This window comes from Candoia aspera, chromosome 9, assembly GCF_035149785.1.
Source record: "Candoia aspera isolate rCanAsp1 chromosome 9, rCanAsp1.hap2, whole genome shotgun sequence".
NCBI classification, from domain to species: domain Eukaryota; kingdom Metazoa; phylum Chordata; class Lepidosauria; order Squamata; family Boidae; genus Candoia; species Candoia aspera.
The window spans coordinates 20113824-20136724 of record NC_086161.1 but is presented as its reverse complement, the minus strand read 5'-3'; the positions used below and the strand labels follow the sequence as shown (position 1 = coordinate 20136724).

Genomic DNA, 22901 nt, shown 5'->3' with positions numbered 1-22901 from the left:
TTGCAGCAGACCGAGGGTTGGTTGGGGAGGGGAAAAAATGCCACCCGGGAGCCGGAACCCGCCGCCAAATAAGGAATCGAAGGCGGGGCCGGATCCTTGCCTTGTATGGCGCTTCCCCTCGGCGGCCGGCCCAACCGAGCCCGCGGCAGCAGCGGGCGAAGGAAGCTCAGGGCTCCCTGGCGGGCCGCCCCCGCGATGCGCCCCCGCTAGCCGACTCCCCCCGGCAGCTCTGCCCACCTCCAGGCACCCGGCTGCACCCCCGAAGAGGCTTCGCTTGGTCTCGGCTCTTTAGAGCATCTCCGCTCGGGGGCGGGTGGGGCACGTTCTTTCTCTCCGTCCCCTTCTGCACCTCTCTCCCTCCTCCCTCCCCGCGCTCGGTCCTGCTCAGGCCTCGAACTTCCCATTCCAGGAGCGTCGCCTCCTAAGCGCTGCTCCCGTTGGGAGGGCCGCTCAGCGCCAGCCCGGAAGCCCCGCTCGCTCCCCTCCGCCCCCTCCCTCCGTCCCCCGGGGGGGTTCAGCCGGTTGAACTCGCGGTCAGATCAAAGCTGAACTTCTCCGAGCGTCCCCTCCCCCCTCGCATGCCGCTTCTCCCCAGATCCCTTTGTGAAGGCAGAGAGAGTCTCTTAGCATCCATTTGGAGGGGGCGGAGCGGCTTTTATCTCTTCCCCCCCCCCCTTAGGAAAAAAGGCCATCTCGGAGAAGAGCCGAGCTTCGGAAGTTTTCGCCCACCAGCTGCCCGCCTCGGACCCCGGGGTGATAGCACGGAATCCCTTCCAATTCGCCCGCCGAGTGCGGGCGGAGGGGGGAGTTAATCTCCCTTTCTCCCCTTTCGCCCCCCCCCTCAGTGATGTCTTTTCTGATGGGGCGGGGGAGAGGCAGACTTCACCGCAAACTTCAGCATTCAAAACCCCTTTTGCAACACCAAGACATAACACCTGCGTTTGTCGCGTTCTGTTTCCAGCGCTTCCTAAAAACTAAAGCAACGTTTATAATATACCCGCAGGTGCCCTCCCCCACATACCTTCCTTAAAAGTGATTTTCTCCGAGGCAACCTTCTTTAAGAACAGGTTGCCCTCTAAGGATGGCGCAGAGAGGGAGCCTATCCATTCTCCGAATGCATAGTGCGGCTCTATAGATAGTCCCGTAAAGTCCACATGAAACGCCCCTGTCCCCCCCAAATCAGCGGGCCTCGGAAGGCGGTCCGAGGTTGCGGCGCGGCGCCTATGGGTTGATTTGGAGCTAGGTGCGCCGTACCCATTGGGACTTACGCCCGACTAAAGGGATTCAGCCGACCTTGAGGGATGCCGGGAAAGTAACCAAGGTTGGACGTGGCTGTGACTTGGATGGGAGACCAGTAGGAACTCCCAAGTTTGGGAAATTAAAAAAATAAAAAACTTCTGTCCCGAAGTCGTTGCTAAGAGAACTGCATGAAGTATTCATGTAGTCCCTGAGAGTCGGGCTCCACTGGAAAGAGACGATAGTAAGCTCTCGGCCATAAACTACACCTCGCACGTATGTATCTGCAATAAACAAACGCAGCGCCATGCACAATAGGTATCGACGCCCGAGACCTGAAGACCTCTTACACGCACCTGGAGCGGGCAGGGGGGAAGGGGGTGAATCCGGACCTCACGGAAGATTCGGGAGACTTCTTCGCCCCCGACTGCCGTAGGCTCCTCGCCCCCTTCGCCCCCCCCCCTCTTCAAACGCAGGCTTCCTTCCAGCGTGCCTTTCACTCCGTTTGCAGGGCTGGCCGTACAGGAGTTGGGTAAGCGGAGCTGTTGCAACATATAATTTTTCCATACATTTGCTGCATACCTCGGAGGGCTTTATTTAAAGATAGCATCAGTTGGCACACTTAGCACGAAACCGCCTAATTACTGACGCCTCGCAAGTGCCAAACTTAAAAACCGGAGGGGGGAGGGTGAAAATCACAGGCGAGGGTTCCCTATCTGAAATGGTTCCAAGTCCTATATTTGCCGCGCCTGAATTTAAGAGAAGAAAATATTTGCGGAGGGGGGAGGGGGGAGGATTGCAGTATTAGAGACGACCGTAGTCCCCGCGTCTGCCACAGCCCCTCGTGCTACCTGCGAACTCCCACGAAAATACGGGCTACAGGGGCTGACCCTGTTGTGGTAATCCCAGGCGAGGCCGGGCTTACCTGCCCTCTTCCCAAAATGTTTGCAGTTGGGAGCGTTAGGACTCCCTGCGAATATCTGGGACGGGCGGAGAACCTGGAGGGATCTCGGATGTTTGCCAGCGGGTCTGTTTCTTCGCCACTTCCGTTTGCTAGCGGGCTGTAGTGGACTGCTTGGGAGCGACTCGAGTTCCGATCCTAACTATGCTGTGAAGGTCTCTGGCCACTTGAGCCAGTTAGTTCTCTTTGCCTTACTCACCTCGCAGGGTTGTTGTGCTGATAATATGGAAAAGCCCCTTTAGGCCCATCCTGAGCTTCCTGGAGCAAAGGTAGGCTAATGCGTAGTGATGCGTAATGATAGCAAAGCGTCTTGAGGCTTTACAATGTTATTGTGGCATGTTTGTTAATTTATCATAAGAGTTTATAATGGGGTAGATGAACTAAACTGTCCCCGTCAATCTACCTCACAGGGTTGTTGTAAGGATTAAGTGCTCCGGGCGGGGCTTCTTGAGACTACCCTGTATACTTGTAAGAAAATGAAGTACAGATATAAATACTGAGCGATGGTTTAACCAACATTTTCGTTTATCGTAACGGCTCCCCCCTCCGGAAAGAAACATATTTTCTTTAATAAATAGCTCAGCACGATCTTGGTCGGTTGTTTATAACAGAACTTCCTGAGCCGCTCCAGAGTCTTGGGGACAGCACGGCCATCCACGGGGTCTCTTGCTGTGCCGGCGTGGAGGGACCCCACTCGGGGCAGTTGCGTCCTTTGTTAAGCGACGGGAGGCGAGCCCGCCACGGCGCCCCTCTTCAACGCCTCTTCCTTCCCCCTCCAGTCGTTTGAATAAGGGAGCGCGCAAGTGCCCCGTTGGACCAGCAGCTCGGGCCCAGCGTTAGGTGCGTGGCCGCGGATCAAATGCCCAAAGAGGCAACGCAGGCTTAGCAAAGGGGCGTCGCGCCGAATGCCCACGACGAAGCGCGCGCGCGCGTGTCTCTCGCTTGCTGCCGCTTCCTCCTCCTCTCTCCCCAAGCCGAGCTAGAGGTAAACAGTGACCAGCGAGGAACGCGCGTGAGGCATCCGGCGTCCTCCAGTGCTGCGCTGGGAGAAGCGGGCAATAGGCCGTCGGTTTGTCGCCCAGGGATGCTTTTGAAGCCGAACTCGGGAAAGCGGCCGCTGGAGAGTGGCCCGAGAGAAGCCGCCGCCGGTGATCCAGCCTTCCGCGCGCGGCGTTCTGCGCGGAGGTGTTGGTCTGGGCCGCCCTGCTTCGAGCGGCTACAGCTACCCAGCTTCCTGCTTTCTAAACGTTCCATTGTGAGGAGCTTCCATTGTGACGTCGCGGCTTCGGCTCGGCTTTGTCTGTCCATATATGGGCAGCTACGTCATGGAGCTTTCCCGTCGCTCACATAAATAGGCTGGTGGATTTCCCTGGCTGAGCATTTGGGCTGCAGTGAAGAAACCGGCGAAACGAACGAGCGGAGAGACGGAGGAACGAAGGGAGCGGAGCGAGGCTGGGGAGGGAGGAGAACGGGGGGCGGGGAGGGATTAAGAGCTCCCACCATCTTCTACACTCACATCTGCAACGCAGAACGGCTTGTCCTCCCCCCTCCTCCGACGCCATCCAGGAAACACCTTCAGGGATCCACCGAGGATTGCGCGCCCCCACCGACCCCCCACCCACCTTCCTCCGGCGACCGCCCCCCCCGTCCGCACGCCGCCTTCCCTTCCCCCTTTCCCCTCCCTCTTCCCCCACCCTCCCCATCGCCGCAACTTTTCTCTCGCATGATCTCCTTCGCACGGATTTGCCATTCGGATGTCGCCTCGTCGGGAACGGCGCTCGGAGCCACTTTGAACCCTCCGGTGGCGCAGCGGCGGCGGCGGCAGCAGCTGCTGCGGTCTCTCCTCCTCCTCCTCCTCCTCCTCCTCCAGTGCTATGACAGGCAAACTCGTGGAGAAGCTGCCAGGGACCATGAACACTTTGATGAACCAGTTGCCTGATAATTTGTACCCGGAGGAGATCCCGAACTCTCTGAACCTTTTCTCCGGCAACGGCGAGGCAGCGGTGGCTCACTACAATAACCAGATGGCGACAGGTAAGCGAGGCAGGAAGAGAGGCGAGGCTTGGGGAGGGGGAGAGGGAGGGGGAGGGGAGGGCGGCTGCGAGGGAGGGAGGGGGAGACGTGTGTGTGCGGTGGGGGAGTCGGGGAGGCGAGGGAGCTTTCGCGGACTGGGAGGCCGGGGCTCAGACTGTGCAGCTGCCTCTCTTCGGCGCAAAGAGAGCGGTCGGAGGCGCCGGGTGGGCAAAAATTGGAAGGTACGGGGGTGGGGGCAGCTGCTGGAGGCGGGCGAGAGAGGGGCCCTTGTCAGCCCCGTTTCCCGCCCTGGCCCCGGACTAGGACGCTGCCTTTCAGAGGCCTCCCTGGGCTGGCCACGCGTCTGCTGTCAGTGCGCCTCCGGCCGTGGGAAGAAGGGTCCCTTCTCCCGCGGCGTACCCTTTCCTGCGCGCTTCCATTCTTGTATACGTGTGTGTGCGCGTGTGTGTTTCTTCCTTTCCATGTGCTGTGGCTTATCTGTGGCACAAGCTGCCATCGCTGCGCGGGCATATCCCCCCCAACACACACGCCACCCCTCTCATTCTTCTTCCTCTTTACCGACACATCCATCTTGTCGGAATCAGGAGGGCGGGGGAGTGCGTGAAGGCGACCTTCTGTTCCCTGAAATTGGGGAAAAGGCTTGGGCAGGCGAGGGCTCCTAGAGGCGGAGAGGTGGCTGCGCGGGGCGGGCGGAGGAGCAGCGAGGAGGCCGGGGAGGCAGAAGGTGGGGAAGGGTGCTTCGTCCCCGCCTCGCCCGGCTTTCCTCTTCCCGTGCAGAAGCACTTGGCCACGGCTGAAATCGACAGGCTTCCTTTCGGACGCCTCTCGGGAAGAGAAGGGGGGATCCGCGAGGAGGGGTAGCCGAGAGGTCAGGTTCAGGGACTCCCTTTTTCTCCTAAGCTGCAACAGACCTGGTTCGGTTCGTTTCTGCCTTGCCCCACCTCCACCGCATCCTCCCTTGCTTTGATCAGCCATCCCCCCTCCACCTCCCCCCTCCTAAATCCTTTCTCCACCAGTGCTCCGGGAGGGGGAAAAGCAAGCACAAAAAACAGCCTCCCCTCCCCCCCTTCTAATTTTCATAACTGGGCTCGACGCAGAAATCACGGCAAGTTTGTAAAGCTCTGTTGGAGGTCCCCGACCGTGTCGGTGGGGTGGGAAGCGCCTGGAGACAAGCAGAGAGAAAGACAGACAGACAGACCGACAGAGCAGTTCGCTCTCGGCAGCCTGAGTCGATCTGTAACTTCAGGTACCTGCAACCTGCACTCCGGCTCCCCGCCCTCCGCCACGCAGTTCTTACGGATTCTCGCTGGACCGGCCACTTTGGGCACCAGTTGGCCTCCCTTGCCCAGCGCCTCGCAACGGCAGCCATTCCCAAAGTGGGTTGCGAGACGGCCTTCCTCGGCTCTGACCAAGGAGGCGGCCCGGACCGAGGCGCGCCCCTTCTAGAGCTCCGTAGATCGGCCTGTGCAGAGGACGCGGCGGTTTTCGGGGTGTGGGTGCTGAGCTACTCTCTCGCGCGTGTCTGCCTGTCTCGTTGGGTCATCTACACGTGTGTGTGTGTGTAGGACTGCGCGAGCGCTACTTGTAGATTTCTTCCTAGCATTGTCTCCGTGTCTGCGTGTCTTATCTTTACGTCTGGAGAGCGAGCGAGAGCGCGCGCGCGCGCGCTTGAAGGACAACCCGGGCTGCTTGGCAGATCCAGCACCCTGGCCCTGGACAGACCTTGGAAAGGGGGTGCGTGCGTGCCCTCCCTCCCCCGAGTATATTTCTGTGTCTGTCTTTGAGTCCGTCCGCAAGCAAGTTAAGCCTAAATCCTCCCCCTCCCTGCTTTCCAGCGCGAGGGCTCCGCCTTCCGCGGCCTCCTGACGCCGGCGCCTTTCCTGCTCTTCTCGCGGGCAAGTCCGGCGCTCGGGGCGCCGTCCAGCTTCTGCCGCGGCTTCGCGAGTGGCCGGTCAGGGTCGGGGAGGGGGTGCGAGGCTTCCGGGCAAAGCGAGGGCCCTCGGCAGCTGCCCGCGCGGACCCTCCCCTCCTTCGCTCCCCTCCCTCCCCGCCCCGTTCCCTCGCCAGGAGGGTCCCCCGTTCTTCTGGCCGCCAATGGCTCACCTTGTCTCTCTCTCTCGCCCTCCCCGCCTCCCTCCTCTCGCCCTCCGCAGATAATGTTATGGATATTGGCTTAGCCAGCGACAAGCCCGGCCAGGACTTGTCCTCCTACTCGGGCTCCTTCCAGCCCGCTCCCGGGGGCAACAAGACGGTGACCTACCTGGGCAAGTTCGCCTTCGACTCGCCGTCCAACTGGTGCCAGGACAACATCATCAGCCTGATGAGCGCCGGCATCCTCGGGGTGCCGCCGCCCTCCTCCAGCGCGCAGGCCTCGACGGGCAGCATGGTGCAAGCACAGAGCCAGGCCGAGGTGGACGGCATGTACCCGGCGCTGCCCCCTTACTCCACCTGCGGCGACCTTTACCCGGGAGACCCGGTACCCTTCCACGACCCGCAGGGCAACGCCGCCGGCCTGGCCTACCCGGCGCAGGACTACCAAGGAGCCAAGCCCACCAGCAGCCTGGACGGGAACCTCTTCCCCATGATTCCGGACTACAACCTCTACCACGGGCACCCCAACGACCTGGGCAGCCTCCCCGAGCACAAACCTTTCCAGAACCTGGACCCGATCCGGGTCAACCCGCCCCCCATCACCCCCCTGGAGACCATCAAAGCCTTCAAGGACAAGCAGATCCACCCGGGCTTCGGCAGCCTCCAGCAGCAGCCGCCGCTCACTCTTAAGCCCATCCGGCCGCGCAAGTACCCCAACCGGCCCAGCAAGACGCCGCTGCACGAGCGGCCGCACGCCTGCCCGGCCGAGGGCTGCGACCGGCGCTTCTCGCGCTCCGACGAGCTCACGCGGCACCTGCGCATCCACACGGGCCACAAGCCCTTCCAGTGCCGCATCTGCATGCGCAGCTTCAGCCGCAGCGACCACCTCACCACCCACATCCGCACGCACACCGGCGAGAAGCCCTTCGCCTGCGAGTTCTGCGGGCGCAAGTTCGCGCGCAGCGACGAGCGCAAGAGGCACGCCAAAATCCACCTCAAGCAGAAGGAGAAGAAGGCCGACAAGGGATCCTCTTCCTCCGCGGCCGCCGGCCTTGGCGGGCCCGCCGGCTCGCCCGCGGTCTCTGCGCTGGCGCCCGCGGTCACCACCTGCGCGTGACGCCGCCCCCGCCGCCCCGCCGCGTCCCAGTGCCTCCCGAGCCAGGCTGCCTTTGGTTGCGACCGTGCGCAAAACCCGCGCATCAGGAGCGGCTGCTGGCCCGCTCCTGCTCCGGCTCCCGCTTGAAGGGGTGCCTTGGCGCGCCTGCTTCCCGTCGCCACCGGCGAGCTGCTGGTGGAGGGAGGCTTGAACTTTCCGCCGGATCGTCTTGATCCTAAGCGGCTTAGAAGGAGTGGGGAAGCGGCGGCTGCGCCACTTCTCTCGGAGGAACTGTGGGGGGGGGGGTCGTGCCGGGTTCGGTCTGGCTGGCACGTGTAAATGAGGGGGAGGGGAACATGGCTGGACACGGGGCGTTTCCCTGGATCTCTCCAGCCACCCCACGGCCTCGTCCCCCTCCCTCCCCTCCTCTCGCCACCGGGCGCCCTTCTCCGGTGCGCCGTCCCTTTCTTCTCCCTCGGTAGAGGGGGGCACCAAAGCGCAGTGTCTGCTGCCCGTGGAGACCTTGTATGCATGCGTGTGCCTGTGCGTGGAAGTGGAAGTGTGCGTGCGCGTGCGACGGCCTCTGAAGCTGAACTGGACCGTTTGCACCTATTAGTTATCCTTGCCCCCCTCCCCCAGGTGTCCCCTCCCAATAACTGAGAGTTGCTGAAAAAACCCAAATCGCTTTTGCATCCAAAAAAAGTCTCCGGGGCCTACAAAAATGCGCCGGACTCGGGGTAGGGGACTGGGCTGGCTTCTCTCCTCTGCCCCACGACCTTTCGGGTAGCTGCTTGCCGAATTGCTTCGCCCTCCCAGGCGGCGCCTTGCTCGCCTTTGCCACTGTTGTTTGGGGGCAGTCCAAATTCTTCCCGGTGTCCAGGAGTGGCGGTATCCCTTTCTTCGCGTTCTCCCGGGCTTTTTACCACAGCCTCCTCGCGTTTTGGCTTCTTCTCCCTTCCCCGCCCCCAGCTCTACCATTTAATTATCTGGCCCAGGCCAAAGCAAGGGCCAAAACAGCAGCCCCCTTCCCTGCCCCCCCCCGTCTTCCTTCGGGCCCTCCTCTGCCCTTGGCCCCCTCGGGGGATGAGTGAAGCGGCCGCCGCCTCCTCCGCGCATTGGGATCCCTTGCTTAGAAGGCGTCAGACCCGAGGCTGGGCACTGCTAACCTTTTAGAGAGGGGGCTGCAGGCGGGGGGGATGGTTCAGATACTCCAAACTGTCTCTTCTCCAAAGGAGGAGGCCAAGAAGGACGAGGAGAAGTGATGCAAGGCCCTTGCGCCATTCCTCCACCCTCGGGTCACTCGCTGATGGTACCCGTGAATGTAGTGGCTGGAGTGAGGCCCCCGAAAAATAGAATTGGGAGGGGGGCTTCTCTCAACTCCCATCTACCTTGAATGTATTCTTGATCCCCTCCCTCCTTCACTCTCCTCCTGAAGTTTGGATGCGTTGGGGAGGGAACTGAGATCAATGTGACAGGGCGTCTGTTCTGAGGGTCACTTTATGCACTCCACTACCCTTCAGTTCCTCTTTCAAAGCATTGTGTGTGTGTGCGTGTGTGTGTGTGCGTGTGCACGTGTAGTGCGTGTGTTAAATGCAGCTGAACCATTTAAGTGTTCAAACCTCCCTTAAAAAGTGATGGGGGGCATAGGCTGGCAATTTCCAGCTCCTTCTAGCTCTCCCTGAGAATGTCATTTTAAGAAAGAGGGCTACTCTGTAAGAATTTGGGGTGGCACTTTTTTTAGAGAAAAAAAAAGAACCTTTGTTTCCAGAAATGCAGAAAAAAAACAGTGTTTTAATGCATACTTTTTATAATGTTACTTTGGGAGGGTTTTGTTCTGTTTGGGGTCACTTAAAAAAAACTGAAGGGGAGATAAAGCAGTTTTGCTCTTCCTTCTTCTCCTGGTACGTGCATGTCATTGCATGTCTTGCTCTTTTTTTTTCCTTTCCTTTTGTTTGTTTTCATAAAAATGCTCAGATATTTAAGCAAAACAATGATAATTATTAAAAAAAAAATCTTGTTGCCAAAAGGTTGTGTTTTATTCAGGTTTGATGTCTGCATGTTTTAAAAAAAAACTACATCAAAAACATTCTCAGAGAGAAAAATGCAGTCTAATTTATGTGAACTGAAAGAAACAAAAATCAGGTTTAACTACAAAAAACTAAGGGAATGCTATTTTTTTGGAAGACTTTTGTATAAAGTTGAGTACTTAGGGGAAAAAGACAAACCAGATGTAATATATTTTGTGGATGTTTTTATTTCTTGGATTTATAGTACCTTATACTAAGGTTAAAATGCTTGATATTGTGGGGGGAAAAGTGATAATTTTCACACACATTTCATTTGCTCATTTGTCATATTGTAATGCAAATATGATAGTTAATGCAGACAGCATTTTAAAGGGGAAAAATCAGAAATATTGAACAGATGTATTGTTGTACCATTTGCACTGTGAGCAAATGCTAATGCAGTAAATATATTGTGTTTGCTGACAATCAAATCCTTGTAGTAAATATCTTTATTTTTCTTTCTTTCTAAATATTGTGTGTACAGTAAGTGTGTGTGTGTGTGTGTGTGTGTGTGTGTCATTCGTATTCCCTGCTTTGGAAAAACGTGTCTGATATAAAAAGGGAAGAATTGTTTGGTTACAAATGGGATATTGGCCAGCATGAATCTCATCTACTTGTTCTCTTTCACCCTTTTAGATATCTCTATCTTCTGTTGGGCTGTTGGTTGCAGGGTCAGTATTTGTGGCTGGTTGTTCAGAATAGTAGCATCCTGATGTTGAATCCTTCTTGGTTTTATGCACACCAACATAGGGAAGACCACCTAGGCTACAAGTGACAACTTTGAAAGAAATGGGACTTCCTTTCTAGCAATTTCACTAAAAGTCAGACCTTGGTCTCAGTTACTTCAGTCTTTGCCCTAGATGTATTGAGGGCAGCACCAGAGCCACTGGGATCAATATTTCCTTGTGAATTGGCAAGTTTCTTGTCCTGTTTTCTGAAATGTGCGCTGTAATCTGGACATCCTCTTGTTCTATCTGTCTCTGAGCGAAGTGAAGTCAGGAGTGTTTGGGCCCAGGAATTCTTGGCATAAAGCACCATGGGTCGGTTTACTTTACTCCCACCTGCTATTCCATTTCAGTCCAAGGGCTGAAGGGACAGTTCCACGTAAATGATAAGCAATGACGGTACACTTCTTGTTCTTCATTGTGGAGGAACATTTACATTTCACAAAAGAGACATCTAAAGGAACTGGTAGGGCTTAGTTATTAATACTTTGTCTTGTTCAAAGCCTTGTCACTTCAGATCGAAAAGAAGAAACAGGAGAACGTGACTATTCATGGGAAAACATGGGAGGGTTAAAAATATCCATGCATCTTCTTTAGAAATGGCAGCAGGAGCTATGAAAAGATGGGGAAAGAGACGGTCGTTAGGAAGCTGTAAGAGAACTTGCAAAGATAATAGGTTGACTTAGATTCCAATGTAGAGAAGGCACTGTGGCACAATGGTCATTTCATGGATAGTTTTAATGTGCCCAAAGAAAATTAGATGGAAGGAGCCATAGAAGGTCAAATATTTAACCTTTCTCATGCCTGGTAAGGATTGACCAATAGTGACATTTCATCACAAGATTTCTTAACTGCACAGCTTTCTTCATGGTAGGAGCAATGGAGGATAGATCCTGAGATCTATAAATGCAGCTTATCCTTATGGACCTGTTAAGCTTAGAGTGGTCTGTTCTCAAGATTGTTTTATAAGGTGAGATGAGGTAAAATGTCATCATTCTGGCCTGGGGCAATGTTGGGGGGCTTTTCTTGTTAGGTAGCTGTTCAATAAAGAGATTCACAGCAATGTCTGAATGCTTCCCATCTGGGGGCAAAACCTAGCTCTTTGCCCATTGGAAGAGTCTAAGCCAAATCTTCCTTCCTAATACACAAAGTTGGACCCATTTAATTGCCATGGAAATTGTTTTGCTGGTGAAAGTGCGTTCAGACATACAACATTTCCACTTCCATATTCTGGAAGGGTGCAGCTTAAGTGGTGATGGAGACTACTTGCTTCTGATGATTATTTAAACCAGTGTTTCTTCAAGTGTGGTCCTAGGACCCCTGGGGGTCCCCCAAGACCCTCTCAGGGGTCTGCAAAATCAAAATTATTTGCCAGCCTATGTTGAAAAATAGTGCAATATTAAAATCCCATCAAACAACCATGAGAAGCGGTAAGGCAGCAAATGCATCAATTTTAATTTTTAATAAGATAAATATCAGTAAATATAACCCATACCAACAGAAGCTTTTTTGGAGTCCTCCATGATTTTTAAAAGTGGGATCCTGAGAGAAAAAAGTTTAAGAAACACTGATTTAAGCTGTTCTTTGGAATGGCTCTACTGGCTGGTTCCCAGTATCAGATTTTCAGGCTGAAATCGATCCTCTGCCTCTCCAAAATTGCTGGGCATCTGTCTCAGAACCTAACATGCAGAATTTAGTTGCTCACTCAGTGCCTTCTCTCTGGCCAGGGAGGAAAATCTACCATTTTCTATTTCAGAAAAATTAAACCTCCTGTCTGGTTCAGTCACATGAACATAGAACATTTTGAGGATAGGTTACAAAGATCCAAGTTGTTTATTCTCTCTTATGGCAGCTTTCTCAAACAGACTTCCCATTTTTAGTGTTTTTCAAATGTTGGACAACAATTCCCAGATTTCCGTTTTGGCTGGGCATTCTGGGAGTTGTAGCCAAATGCTTCTTGAGATGAAATTGGGAAAAGCTATTTTACAGGCTCAGGCAGTTCTGGAGAGTTTTGACTATAGAGATGGAGCTTCTGGCTTTTAAGATTATGGGTTTAGCATACAGTACTGAGTTTTTTCCCCTTTCCCATCCCATTGATAGTTTCTCCCAGAGTGCTTTATATGAATCTTGGTAAGACATGTTTAATTTCAGGAAATCTCTCTACACACATTGAATCAAAGGAAAAACATCCAGTCAATCCTTCAACACAGAAGGATTTTAAAATTTATATCTTATCTCTATCTATCTATCTATCTATCTATCATCTACCTAATCAGCTTCCATTCTGAGAAGAAAACCTACACATTCACATTTCCTATAAAGGAAAATAGCATTCTAAAATTAGAAGTGGCCCTTTGATCTCCCTGTGCTACTGATCTCTCCTCTTGCAGACTCTTTTTCCCAGAGTTTATAGTCTCTTTCTTGCTGCTTTTTCTAAACTTATTTCAGCAGAGTTGAGTATAAAACAAACCCTTTTAGGTTGTGACTTTGTATACATGTAAGGTTTATTTAACATTTTTATCTTTTTAAAACTTTTTTAAAGTTTGGATTCCCCTTAAACACAGTTATTCTCCCAAGATAACAGACTATATTTTAAAAAAAGGTTATTTTCCATTCTGTTGTGGCCAACGAGAATGTGTTAGAAAAAATATTGGTACTTGTGTTGATTCAGGTGGCTGAGTGAAAATTAAAAAAAAAAAAAACCAAACTAGTCCATACTCTTCTCCCCTCCCCTCCCCTCCTTTTCTTAATTCTTATATGTGAACTGATTTGTGCTTGTAGTTTCAGGTGCCTGAGTAGAATCCATCTTATTATAGAGATAAGTACATTTCTGGAAAGGGGAGCTATCTTGTAGAAGAAGGAATTTCCACTGAAGGAAAAGGGGTGGGGGGATCTAGCATTTCCCCTTACCAATTCTTCTCTTCTCCATAAACAAAATCAAATTCACTGTCTTTGAGAGTCAGTATCAATCTTAAGACAACTCATGTGCTGTTTTTTCCTTATCACATTCCATCCCCATTTTCCCATTTAAATTCAGCTCAGTTGTGATCATATGATTAACATTCAGATAACTGGAGGCCTACCACTGCATGCGTCACCCAAAAACTGAAGGCAGCCCAGTAGCCGTGTGTTATGGTCTGCCAAATATTTTACTTTTTCTTATTTTTTGCAAACCTAAAAAACCAGTGAAAATGGGTATTTTGTCAGATCCTTAGTGGACCATCTTGTGTACAACATAGTCTTCTTGCTGAAAGAATGTGCCTGTCAGACTACTGTGTTCTTAGAGAAAACAGTAAGATGGAAATGTGGGTACCCCAGAAATAAATGATTTGTCCCAAATCAAAAAGAAAGTTCCATAACACTTGTGAAACTATCTTACGATTAGTGCCTTAACAAAATATTTTATCTGAAACAACGTCAGTCTCAAGTACTTAGGTTTTACAGAGTCTTATCAATGGATGATGGCCTTAACTTCTGAGATGGCTGCTGTAACCCTTTCTTGATAGGATCTATAGTCCCCACAGCTATTAATCCCATTTTAAATTGTGTAATTAGTAATTACAATTATACTTTTAAAAAACAGGAGAAGGGAACAATCTACCATCAGGCCTTTGGCTAGTTCTTTTGTTTTTTGGTTCCTGATAGCATTAAGTGACATAAACAGAAAATGTTCTGAACCAGATGTTAAGTATATTTTCTTGCCTCTGTCTCCCACACCCACCATTTTACTTCATAATTTTTGGTTTTAGTCTTCTGTGCTGTAGCCCTTTCTTTCTCTGAAAATGGTAGAAGGAAATAGGTCTGGTCAAAATGTTGTTGTCATCTGACTGAGAATTAAAATAGTCAAGAATGCATTAGCCGCACTATCTTAGCAAGAAACAGAACCATGAGAAAGCTGCCCTGTTTTTAGCCAAAATTCTAAACAAACCTTGTTTCACTCTCACTTCATCATATTTAGGAGCCTCTTGATCCTTACTTTATTATTTTTGCTTTGCAAGTCTATCTACTATGAAATTATTTCTTACGGGCCATCCTTTTTTATACATAGACCTCACTGAAGAGATGCAATTCTTCAGCATTGCTTACAGTTCGAATAGGCTGGATTTTAGTTTCTAACCTCTCCAAATCCTTTTATATTAATCCTTTGTCCTCACTGAGTGTAACTCCTCCCATCTTCTGAAAATGTAGTTGTTATGCTGCTTACCTGCTTGTCCAGATTGCTAATAAATAAAGCCAGTCCTAACAATTATCCTAGCAGTTCCCTTCTGGACACCTCCCATAGCATTATAACTGCCCTACTTCTCTGCTCTGCCAGCATCTTCTTGCTCATATGACATCGTTTGCATCCAAGCCAGCTCAGATTAACGTCCTGATTGCAGCTTCAGGAGGCAGTCTCATAACTAATTCCCTAAAGCAAGGATATAAATATTACCAGCTTTCTCTTTCATTAAGGTTTAGATACCAAACGGAAACATTTTTATAATAGAAAGCACTTTAAAAGAAAAGTCGAACTATTCGTCATTTCAAAAATATTTTTATTGTTTTGGAGATAATCATCAATATAATTGTGCAGCAGCATCTCATACCATGTCATCCACAAACATAGTTTTCAGGAGAAGCCTAAGCCAGACATAGTAGCTATTCACAATTTTCATTGTCTCTTTTCCTTACAAAACTACAAAGTAGTTTGGGCTATTTTTAAAGGAGGTATGAGGGTACCTATAACTTGCTTATAGAGATTGAATCTGTCTGTACATTCTTTATTTCGAAAGCATACAGCTTGATCTACTCAGTTCTGCCAGATTTGAGTTAAGTTTTATTCCCAGAATCAACATTTCTTACATTCAGTTTCACCTTGGACTAGAACATTTCTTCTTAAAGTCTTCACTTGGATTCCCTGATAAGGTGGTGGGATTATTCTTCCTTTAAAAGTTCTTCTTCATTTTCCTCCTTCCCTAATATCCTGTGTCAGTATCACCAGACTTCCCTTTGCCAATCCAAAATTTAAACCTGTCGTATCTGAGTTTCTCCACCTTCTCCCTCAAGGCCAGTTTCATTGTTTATGTGCAACATTCAAATCTTGGTCTGTCACCTGACTTAATACCGATGGCACCCTCTGCCCCACCTTTCTGCAGTTTATCCTTCTGTCTTCCCTACCCATGTCAGTCTTCAGTTTCAGGTGTTTACTCTCAGCTCATCTGTTTATGTAACACTTGCACTTAAGCTGAGCTAGAACTTCTGGTTGAAGGATTTCTTCACTGCCTAAACAGCTCTTAGCTAAAGATTTTCTCTCTCTTGCAGCATTGCCTTAATTTGGCTTTTTCATAAGTATCGTTTTTAATATTCCCAGCTACATCTTCTTCCCCATCCAGGCCTGCAAATCGCCTCCTTCCAGTCCATAGTCCATGGAGGATTTCATTCAGTCTGTTTTTTCCTCGCCACTGAGCTCTGAACCATGCAGCCCCTCTCTGACATATTGCCCCTCCCCAGCTATGTTTTATTTGCCCAGGAACTCTACCAGCGCTGTGGGCATCGCACAGTTTGCACTAAGAGCTCTCCAGCAGAAGTCCCTTGAAACCTTATCCCAGAAAAGCTGAGTTAACTGAGGCTGCTGCCCAGGTAGCAGTGCGTGGATGGTGACCACCAGGAAGAGACTTGTGTCTGAAAATGTGCATTAACCACAGAGAGAACTCACAACTGGCCTCAAGGGCTCATCCCTTGACATGCCGATCCCCTGGCAGCTTTTTCCTGCAGTTTTTCTCCTCCGTTGCCCTCTTCTCACCTCTAATGCGGGAGTGAGATCGACTCCAGTCTCCCTTAGTTGTATTGTACTGGTATTAAGGTAGGCTCTTCCCCCTTATACAGCCCAAAGACTCACCCTCAAGGGGTGTAAGATCTTTGTCATCCATTACCTTGGCGGGAACTCAGAGGACAGCCAGAGAAAGTCTGGAAAGGAGAAAGCAGATGTGGTGCCCATGTATTTTTCTGACGAAAGATAGGTGGAGCGCTATAAATTGGCGGTGGGGAAGGCAACAAATAAAATAAAAATTGGTATGGCGGAGAGCCCCATTTCCATTTCTAGCCTGAGTGACTTTCCTCCTTCCTTTGACCCCCGGGCAGGCCGTTCCTTTTTACAAACCGGCTTCTTCCCTTCCGTGCATCCACGGGGTTTGGGCAACGCCGGCACCATCCGCCTTCTCGGCGGCGTGTGAAGGGGCTATCAGGTAGACAAGGAAATGCCGGGCAGACCATCGAAGAACAAGGGGAGGTTTGTGGTACAGTTTACCCCAGTTTCTCTGCCCAGCAGCAAAAAAAAAAAAACTTGGAGAGAAGATGAGGGAAAGATGGGATCAAACGGGGCTGTATTCTTTAATCTTTCGCTAAAGTTCCACCAAAGAACGTGCATAAATTGTTGGTGCTTTCTGCGAAGTCCGTTCTTGACACTTGACCGGGTTCTACTCCAGCTGATCCGGGGAATTTGTACTACCATTGGCAGGATGTCTCCATAACTTGGAGAGAGTTACAGATCCTCCGCCCCTTCTTTCCATGAGCTGCGCTCCCCGAGCGGGTGGCCACCCGGGGCTCAGCGCGCAACGTGCGCCTTTCGCCCCAAATCCTCTTCCACATTTCCCACCAGCCTCGCTCCTGCGTCGCCTTTCGGCCAGAACCCTTCCCTGCCCCGCCTCGACAGCGTCTCCTTCTCCAGCGCGGGGTTAAAGCAGGCGCCGGGCATATTGGCCCAGGTTCTTCGCCTGGCACTCCCGTCTTGAGCTTCTCCTCTCCCGGTTCTTTAACGCCTCCCCCCACCCCCCGCCACATGCCTTCGTCTTGCCTCCAGAGATCGATGTTTAGGAAAGGTTTCCAAGGTTAGAGGGAACCCTTAAGGAGACGGAGGAACAGTCCCTGAGCCTGGAGAACCCGTCGCCATCAACTCGCCACTTTTCTGCTAGAGATTTGCAGGGGGAGGCAGAGAAAGGGTCTCCTTTTCCGGGCAAATTCCTCAGCCTTTCCTTTACCTGCCCCCATCCAGCCTGGCAGTCTGTGCCCCCCGCTCTTCCTCCTTTTTAGTTGGGCTCGCGCAACGACTGCTCGTGAACTTCCAGCGCGGCTGCCCAGCCAGTACCAGCTTCTACCGATCGCTGGCACTGGATTCAGTCCCGTGAGTGTAAACTCGGAGACGGTTTCATTCGTGTTCAGCGGGACTTACCTAGGCTTATTTAAAAATGAGACCCTAGCAAGCGACATACATAAGCCATAAGCCAGCGCCACCCCACCCCGCCCTTAATGGAGCCCTGGGGTCCCTTGGGCCAAGATTCCAGGAAACTCCGACCCCACAGAACTGTCTTTGGTCTCTTCCGGGCAGCAGCCAGCGAAGCGGCCGCACGCCTAGGGGGGCAGCTTTGCCCCGCTCGAACTGGGGCGCCTGCCCGTAGGAGCGGGGCTGGCGTCGCAGCCGGAGGGGAGCGGGCGAAGCTTCTGCAAAAGTCCGGTGAAGTCCCGCACTCGAGACTTTGGCCGCCGGGCAGGCAAGCAGATTTCCAGACACATAAGAACGAAGGGAAGGGGAAAGGGAAGGGGAAGGGAGGAACATCTTTCGGGATCCTCCTCCCCCGCCGCCCCGAAGTTCGCGCTGGGGCAGAAGCTCCAGGCGGCCGCGTTTCCCGCCCCAGACTCGGAAAACGCTGGCAGCTCCCGACCGCAGCGCTCCGGTGCGCCCTTCCGGCGCTGTTCCATCCCCTTCGTGGGGCCGCCGGCGGGGAAAGCTTCGGGTCGCCCTGCGCCCTTCTCAGGAGGAAGTACGATGAAACCGAGGATGCTTCTGTGCATGCACAGATTGCCCGCAGTGCCTTAGGCAACTTCTTCCCCGACGCATTCGCAGGAAGGGTTTGCAGGAGACGCGGGGGGGGGGGGGGGCTCCCGCCGAATTTTTCTGTATTTAACATCTTCACGCCTCTGGGACTGGGCTCATCCGCCTTTCCCCATCCCGAATTGGCTTTATTTCGGGAGACGGCTTCAGAGACGAGGATCCTTTCTGGACCGGTTAAAATGCCCGAGGCGAATTCTCTTTGGCTTCCGAGCTGTGCCTCAGAGTCCCTTCATCCCAGCCCCGGAAGGGTTATCAAATGGGGAGCAACAGTTCTCCAGAATTCCTCCTGCAGGCTGAACCTTAAGCAAAAAAGAGTGGAGCAGAGGCAGGCAGGGGAAAAGAGGAACAAAACAACTGCCAGATGTTGGAAGCAATGAAGTCGCAGCTATACTTGAATGTGTGTTCTTGAACTGATGTCCTCTGTCAGTGCAGAAACCCAGGTCAAGGCTGATCAGGCCAGAAGAAGGCCACTGAAATCAAGCAAAATGCCAGGTCACTTCCTGCTTGAGCAGCTGACAGTCAGTGGGGGGGGGGGGGTACAAGGAGGGGGTGAAAAAAGGAAGATGAAGCCAAGACATAAAAAGGGGTGGGACTTCAAAGACATGGTTGTGGCCACCATCCTGACTTGTCAGACTCCTCCCTGTGGATGCCCCTGGCTTGAGAATGGAAGAGTGCCTTGCTTTGTAAGAGATGTGGGTGAGGGAAGCCAACAGATTGGTGGTGGCAGCTGAAGCTCACTGGAATGGATGAGTCTCTGGGCTTAGATGCGCACACCTCCTGTGTGCAAACCCGTGTGCTCTAGCACAAGCTTTCCAAGAGTGGAAGCCCACCTATGCTTACTGAAATGACCATCCCATTGTGAGGTTCAGGGCCTAATCCAAGCTTCCCCTGCCTGACACACCGCGGATGTGTTAGGCCTCAAATCAACTAAGTCCCCCATCAGCAAGGGCAATGAGAAAGGTAGCCCAGCCTGGCCACTGGATTAGGGACAGCAGAAGGCAATTCTCATTGCATTCCATTGGAGAGTTCAGGGGTGCATGCGCCTCGCTCACTAGAATCAATTGGACTTCAACAACTGGAACTCTGTTAGGAACACATGCCTGGTACATTTGGCTTGCCACCCCCTTTTCCTTCCCATTTTAATGTGATCATGAATTTCCAATCATAAACCACATATAAAACTCAATGTCTTTCCCTTCCCTCCCCTCCCCTCCCCTCCCCTCCCCTCTCCTCCCTTTCCCATCTTCTCCCCTTCCCCTTCCCCTTCCCTCTGCACTATATCAGGGGTCACCAGTGAGCAACTTCCAGCATCTTTGGGCTTCCTGCCTCCAGTTACCAAAACAGAGCTAAAACCAACCAGGGAAAGGGCTGTGAAGAGCACAGGCTGCCTTTAACAGAACTTGCCAGCTGCCCAACAATCTCTCTCGAAAAGAGAGCCAAGTCGCATGAAGAGTTCTGTTGTTTTGTTTCCACTGTATCTGAGGCCGTACGTCCTCCTCCATAACTGCATCTGCCACAAGTGTATTTATTTTTAGGGTGCTGTAAAAAGAACAGCTTTGTTTGTTTATTGCAACGAGAAAGAGGGCTGCCCAATGGAACCCTTCCTTTGTTGACATGGCCTTTATGGCAATGGGCTGATAAAATATTACAGCTACATGAATGTTTGTCATCAAAGCATCAGTAACTGCACTGAACGACTATGGATATTTTCCCCAGCTGTTGCACTCTGAGGAATTCCTAGTGATGTTAACAAAACAGCTGTGCTTTGAATAGCACAGGTATGCCCTCTTTGAAAGTGTAGTATGATCCTAAGGCTGCTGATGTAGCAGAAAGCCCACGTACTGTTATTGGCACTTCCAGCCCAAGAAATGTACAGTGAATTCAGGAAAGAATTCCTCCCTTTCCTGGTTCTATTAAAGAAGGTGGGAAGGAATTAAATGATCTCATAATATTTGAAACTCATTTTGAATTTGTTTGGGGAGGAAGATGTCTAGTGATGTTATTTTGTGTGTTATTTCAGTGCTCGGATTGGCTTTTCCAAGCTCTGAAGCAATGCAAAATGTCTGCCATGTTTCCTCCCCCTAGATGTTAAGAACATTTTTTCCTGAACTCTGACAAGCCAAGAAAATTGCAATAGATTTGAAAAGCAGACTATTCCCAGGAGAAAGGCATGTAAAGACTTTTTAAAAAAATGTATAAGGAGAGATGTCACAGTAAGGGTTTTAAAAATCTTTACTCAATGAATTTTTCCATTTTGAGTAATTTCTTAGAATAAGTAGTTCTATCAGTAATAGGTTTTACTTGTTAATGATAGTTAAGTGAATACATAGACTATCGTACCTAAAGCAAGTCATTTCTATCTTTTGTTAATCTGGAATGCTCTATTTTTTAAAAAATTTGATATGGAGAAAACTCTAGGACCCATGTTTCCCCCCCCCCCCCCCCCCAGTCTCTGAGTAAATGGCTTCTCTCGTTTGTGACATTCTCCAAGGCACAGGGAAAGGTGTAATTATTCGGCTGTCTTTATATACAGTATGGCTCAGAGTTTAATGAGGAAAGACGATGAACCCCTGCCCCTTGAGGATCTTGCAGATGTCCCATTCGTTGCTTATGACCATTCCTGACTCTTTCAAAAATAAGGAAATAAATGTCAGGCTCAAGATATAGCAACGTAGTAATTAAAACAAGCAACCCCTTATAAAAATTACAATGTAGAAACAATTGAATTGACACTAAAATCAAGAGGGACCATGTATTGTTATCAGCTGAAATGGCTTTCATAACATCTTGCTACCTTTGAGTAATCAAGGTATCCACTTAGGGGATGAATGTTCCACAGCCTGGAGCGTCCAGCCCTAACACTAATCCTCAGGCCCTCTCCAGTGCCCTCCAGAACAGCTGCCAAATTGGCAGCCCCATCAAATTGGCTTCTCAGGGTTTTGATTCTGCTGCCACTGTGCCCAATGTATTTCTTAAAGTTACCGCTGCTACACGTACCTCTTCCTTTGCCTGCCTGACCCTCTTGATGGATTTTTCTTGCTGCTTCCCTGTCTGTCCACAGCAAGAACAAGCCTCCTTTGACATTTATTGGGGAAAAGTAGATTAAGGAAGTGGCATAGATATGCTGATTACTTTGAAACTATACCCTTCCAAAGAATACTTAGGCATTTCTTTTCTCTCTTTGTATCTGCAGCTTGTAAAGTGATCCTAAATCAAGCATGCCCCATAGCCTGAACTATTATGATCTGACTTTTAGCAATGAGCACCCCCGTCAGTGAGAAACATTGCAATTCCTAAGGATCCTCCGTTTTGCTAACCTTGCAACTCAGGCATCTCCAAGGAAAAGTTCTGGGCAGGCAGTCAGCAGTCAAGGATGTGTTTCCTTCTGGCTTGGTGAGAAAGATGATCTTCAAATCTGGACTGGAATTGTCTTTATAGAGTCTCCCTTTAAAGCAGTGTTTCTCAACCTTGGCCCTTTAAGATGTGTGGACTTCAACTCCAAGGATTCCCCAGCCAGTTGTAAGGCATCTGGGAGTTGAAGTCCACACATCTTAAAGCAGCCGAGGTTGAGAAGCACTGCTTTAAAGTCTTTACTTCCTGATGAATGTATATGAAAAAGGTTGGGACTCTTCTATTTAAGAGAACGGTCTGCGATTTGTTTAGATTATTGTGCAAAAAGCTACCTTTCTTTGTTATAGATTTAGGCCAAAATCAGTGGCCTAAATGGAGTGGAGTCTTCTGTCTCTCTCAGAAATGTAGAATCATAGCTGGAAGGAAGTTTGAATGTGTTCTAATTTGGGATTGGCAACCTGATGGCTTCCAAGTGTTCAGCAAATTAAGTCTCAGTCTCCATGATGAGTTGCAAGGAATTATAATTCAAAACATCTGGAAGAAACCAGTGTCCCTCAGCTCACCAGGTTCTTGGAGTGCATGATACCATCCTCTTTGGCCATCAAGCCTCCCATCCCTCATATATTCTGCTATCTTGCATTGCAGTTTTCATTTAAAGAAGTTTTTCCTTAGGTTTGGTTTGCAATTTCCACTCTGCTTTCCTGAACAACACTCCTTTGGAACTGCCCAAACAACTTCTTTCTGGACTATTTTCCCTGTTTGGGATCACGGAATGGTGACTCAAGGTCATCCCTTCTCTGTTGTGAAACCTGTCACCAGCTGATTTCTTTTCCAATACAAGGTGGAAGATCTTCAGTCTCCCAGATTTTTAAGTTATTATTTCATTAGTTACTGCTTTTCCTCACCAACATTATCTTTTCTTTTAATACTGATTTAAAGTTTACTGTTGTTCGATACTCTGATTATTTTTATGGAAAGTACTCTGGGAAATGAATTTTAAAACGGCATAGGATGCCATCAATAAATAACAGTATAATTCTGTACATATTTAATAAAAACAAATTCTATTAAGTTCAGTGGGTCGTACTCCCATGTAAGTCAATGTAGGATTGCAGGTGTAACTCATTTCCCCACTACCAAAGTTCTAATTAGGGCTATTTGTGCTTCAGCCTGTAAGTTGCGAAATTAACACACAAAGGTTCTTCAGTCTGCACGTTCCCTATTAGAGTTATAATAGTGTAATAACAATGAGGATTATTGCCCCTAAAGTAATGGTGAAGCAAATAAAGTGCTTTGGAGAAATGTGGCTCTGAGAAAAAAAGTTAGCTTCTCTTTTTGGTACAAACAATTTCACCTGCTAGGTGGAGTTAGCTCTCCTTTTATCAACTTCAGTGGGAAGTGGGGGCGGGCTCAGGTATGAATAACCACTAGTCTTTGTGCTGAGGGTCTGATTTCCAATTGGCTTTGCATCCAT

General features: G+C 50.3%; 2 protein-coding genes across 2 annotated transcripts in view; both read left to right on the top strand.

Annotated features, from left to right (window-relative positions):
- BIN3 (bridging integrator 3) overlaps positions 1–22901 on the top strand; it is a 531071-nt gene that overhangs the window by 376749 nt on the left and 131421 nt on the right. The gene's annotated exons all lie outside the window — the stretch shown is intronic.
- EGR3 (early growth response 3) lies at positions 3687–7707 on the top strand. Its single transcript, XM_063311212.1, has 2 exons — positions 3687–4231; positions 6385–7707. Exons 1-2 carry the CDS (start codon positions 4072–4074, stop codon positions 7437–7439), a joined length of 1215 nt encoding a protein of 404 aa, XP_063167282.1. The 5' UTR covers positions 3687–4071; the 3' UTR covers positions 7440–7707.

Bases quoted from the DNA above. Each gene is read 5' to 3' on its own strand.
- EGR3 (XM_063311212.1), top strand. From the start codon at position 4,072: ATGACAGGCAAACTCGTGGAGAAGCTGCCAGGGACCATGAACACTTTG. The intron at 4,232-6,384 runs GTAAGCGAGGCA...CGCCCTCCGCAG, and splicing joins CAATAACCAGATGGCGACAG to ATAATGTTATGGATATTGGC.